The sequence below is a fragment of the Eimeria tenella genome, genomic scaffold (assembly GCF_000499545.2).
Source record: "Eimeria tenella Houghton genomic scaffold, Eth_scaff846, whole genome shotgun sequence".
Taxonomy (NCBI): domain Eukaryota; phylum Apicomplexa; class Conoidasida; order Eucoccidiorida; family Eimeriidae; genus Eimeria; species Eimeria tenella.
This window is the reverse complement of record NW_013545959.1, coordinates 1,972-4,783: the sequence shown is the minus strand read 5'-3', so window position 1 is coordinate 4,783 and position 2,812 is coordinate 1,972. Positions and strand designations below refer to the sequence as shown.

At 53.4% G+C, this 2,812-nt stretch overlaps 1 protein-coding gene across 1 annotated transcript; it reads left to right on the top strand.

Annotated features, from left to right (window-relative positions):
• Positions 1 to 1,586: 1,586 nt before the first annotated feature.
• Positions 1,587 to 2,493, top strand: ETH_00010090 (uncharacterized protein; the record flags this gene model as incomplete). Its single annotated transcript, XM_013380727.1, has 3 exons — positions 1,587 to 1,658; positions 1,998 to 2,073; positions 2,378 to 2,493. Coding segments are annotated over 3 exons (264 nt in total), but the record flags the coding sequence as incomplete, so codon positions are not given.
• Positions 2,494 to 2,812: the final 319 nt, after the last annotated feature.

Below are 2,812 nucleotides of genomic sequence, written 5' to 3'. Positions count from 1 at the left end.
TTTAGCCCCTGCTGCTGCTGCTGCTGCTGTTACTGCTGCTTTTGCTGTTGCTGCTGTTGTTGGTGCTGCTGCTGTTACCAATGCTGCTGCTGTCTCTGATGCTGCTGCTGCTGCCTCTGATGTTGCTGCTGCTGTCTCAGATGCTACTGCTGCAAGTGCTGCTGCTGCTGCTGTTATTTCTGCTGCTACACGTTCTTTCCTTTCTTCATTCCTGGTGCTGCCACTGCTGCCGCTGCTGCAGCTTCTATTGGTGCTGTTGATGCAACTGCTTCTGCTGCTGGTACTTCTGTTGCTGCTGCTGCGGCTACTGCTGCTACCGCTGCTGTTGCTTTCTTTGTTTGTTGCTGCTGCTGCTAGTCGTCACCCTGCTGCTACTTTTTTTGCTGCTATTGCTGCTGCTGCTAGCTGTGCCGTTGCTGCTACTTCTGCTGCTGCTGCTGCTGCTGCTTCTACTTCGGGTGGCGCTGCTGCTGCTGCTGCCGCTGCTTCAACTTCGGCTGGTGCTGCTACTGCTGCTGCTGCTGCTTCTACTTCGGCTGGTGCTGCTACTGTTGCTGCTGCCGCTGCTGCTGTTTCTAATTTGGCTGCTGCTGCTGCTGCTGCTGCTTCAACCTCGACTGGTGCTGCTGCTGTTACTTACGCTGCTGCTGCTGCTGCAGACTCTGGCTCACCGCGTAGTGCACGATCTGAAAGAAAGGCGCCTCATGTCCAATCAGCTCGCCGAGGTCGCGCCAAACCCTAAACCCTAAACCCTAAACCCTAGCTTTCAAAGCTTAAACCCTCAACTTTAGTTCCTGATTTTAAAACCCTTGACCCTGAACTCGAAACCCTACATTCAAAACCAAAAATCTGAATCTAAAGTTGTTGTTCCTGAAACCTAAACCCTGAATCAAAACCCTTGACTTTAAACCCTAAATTAAGATTCTCAAACCCTAACTCTCAAACCCTAGACCCTAAATTTTAGGGTTTAGGGTTTAGCGATGCTTAGCCTTGCAGCATCATGAATTCCAGGTGCCTGAATGCAGCTATCTGCAAGGTTTAGGATTTAGGGTTTACGGTTTAGGGTTTAGGGTTTAGGGTTTAAAATTTAGGGTTTAGGGTTTAGGATCTAGGGTTTAGGGTTTAGGGTTTGGAGTGGTTGCTAGGTAGAGCAAAAGCTGCTCGAGGAGAAAGAACAGTCGAAGCGGCTCGAAGCAGACAAGAAGAATCTGGTTAGGCCCTGCTGCTGCTGCTGCCGCTGTTGCTGCTGCTGCTGCTGCTGCTACCGCTGCTGCTGCTGCTGCTGCCGCCTCTGCTGTTCTTGTTGTTTTCGCTGCTGCTGCTCTGGGTGACTGAGGGGGTTCTGCTGAAGTCCGAGACACTCTCATGCTGCTGCTTATGGTGCTGTGGAAGCAGCAGCAGCAGCAGCTGCTGCTGCTGTCTCTCTCACAGTCTTGCTGCTGCAGCTGCGGGACCCCTGTAGGCTAAACAGCAGCAGCAACAGCTGCTTCTGCTGCTGCAGCTGGTCTAAATAGACAGTGACCACTACAGCGCCTGCGCTTCTGCTGCTGCTGCCGCCGCTGCTGCTGCTGCTGCTGCTGCTGCAGAGCCGCACCATTGCTCGCTTGCGGGGAAAGCTGGAGGAAGCAAATAATGAAATAAATGCTTTAAGAAATCAAGTGAGGAAAAGTTGAAGAGAAAAGCTGCGCAAGACTCCCTGGGTGTATGCAGCAGCAGCAGCAGCAGCAGGAGCAGCAGCAGCAACAGCACAAGAAGCAGCAGCAGCAGCAGCGTATGTGCTCTTGCTGCTGCAACAGCGCAAGAAGCAGCAGCAGCAGCAGCTGATGCACTCTCGCGTCTTGCAATGGCTGCACTTCTTAAGCTTCCTGTAGCTGTGGGCAGCAAAATTGGTGCGGTGTGTGCTGCTGGTGCTCCTGCTGCTGCTGCTGCCACCGCTACTGCTTCTGCTGCTCCTGCTGCTGTTGTTGCTGCTGCTGCCGTTTCTGCTGCTGCCACAGGCTGGGGCCTTGAGCACGGAGAGACAGAAGGCGCAGCAGCAAGCAGAAATGTTTCGTCATAACATAAAGGGCATGGGTGCGTCGCTGCTGCTGCTGCTGCTGGTGCTGCTGGTGCTGCTTCTACTGCAGCTTCCTCTCCTACTCCTGCTGCTTCTGTTGTTTATGCTGCTGCTGCTTCTCCTGCTGCTGCTGCTGCTTCTGTTAAAACCAATGCTGCACCTGGTCGGGCTGCTGCTATCCGTTCTACAGCTGCTGTTGCTGCTGCTGCCCTTGTTGCTGCTGTTGCTGCTGTTCTTGCTGCTGCTGTTCTTGCTGCTGCTGCTGCCAACTGGGAGCAGATGCAGCTATAGCTGTGCTGCTTCTGCCGTGCTGCACTGCAGGAGACTTGCAGAGAAACCTCACAGAAGAGCTTGCAGAGGCAAGCAGGGACCAGCAGCAGCAGCAGCAGCAGCAGCAGCAGCTGTGGCAGCAAAAGCAGCAGCAGCAGCAGCATTAACAACAGCAGCAAACTTGTCTCCCCAGATGTTTCGAGCTAGCTAATAATACCATTGACAGTCGACTAAGCTTGATGGTTTCTCTCAGAGTGCCAGCTAGAGCTTAGGGTTTAGGGTTTAGGGTTTAGGGTTTAGGGTTTAGGGTTTAGGGTTTGCGCCAGGCTCGGGAGCGCGTTAGCGCCGTCAAAAAGGCCTTCCGCAGCAAAGTTGGAGAACTGCAAAAGGAGCATGAGCAGTGGAGAGTTATTATAGAAAGCCACCAACAAACTTTGAAGGTACACTTGCTGCTGCTGCTGCTGCTGCTGCTGCTGCTGCTCCTGC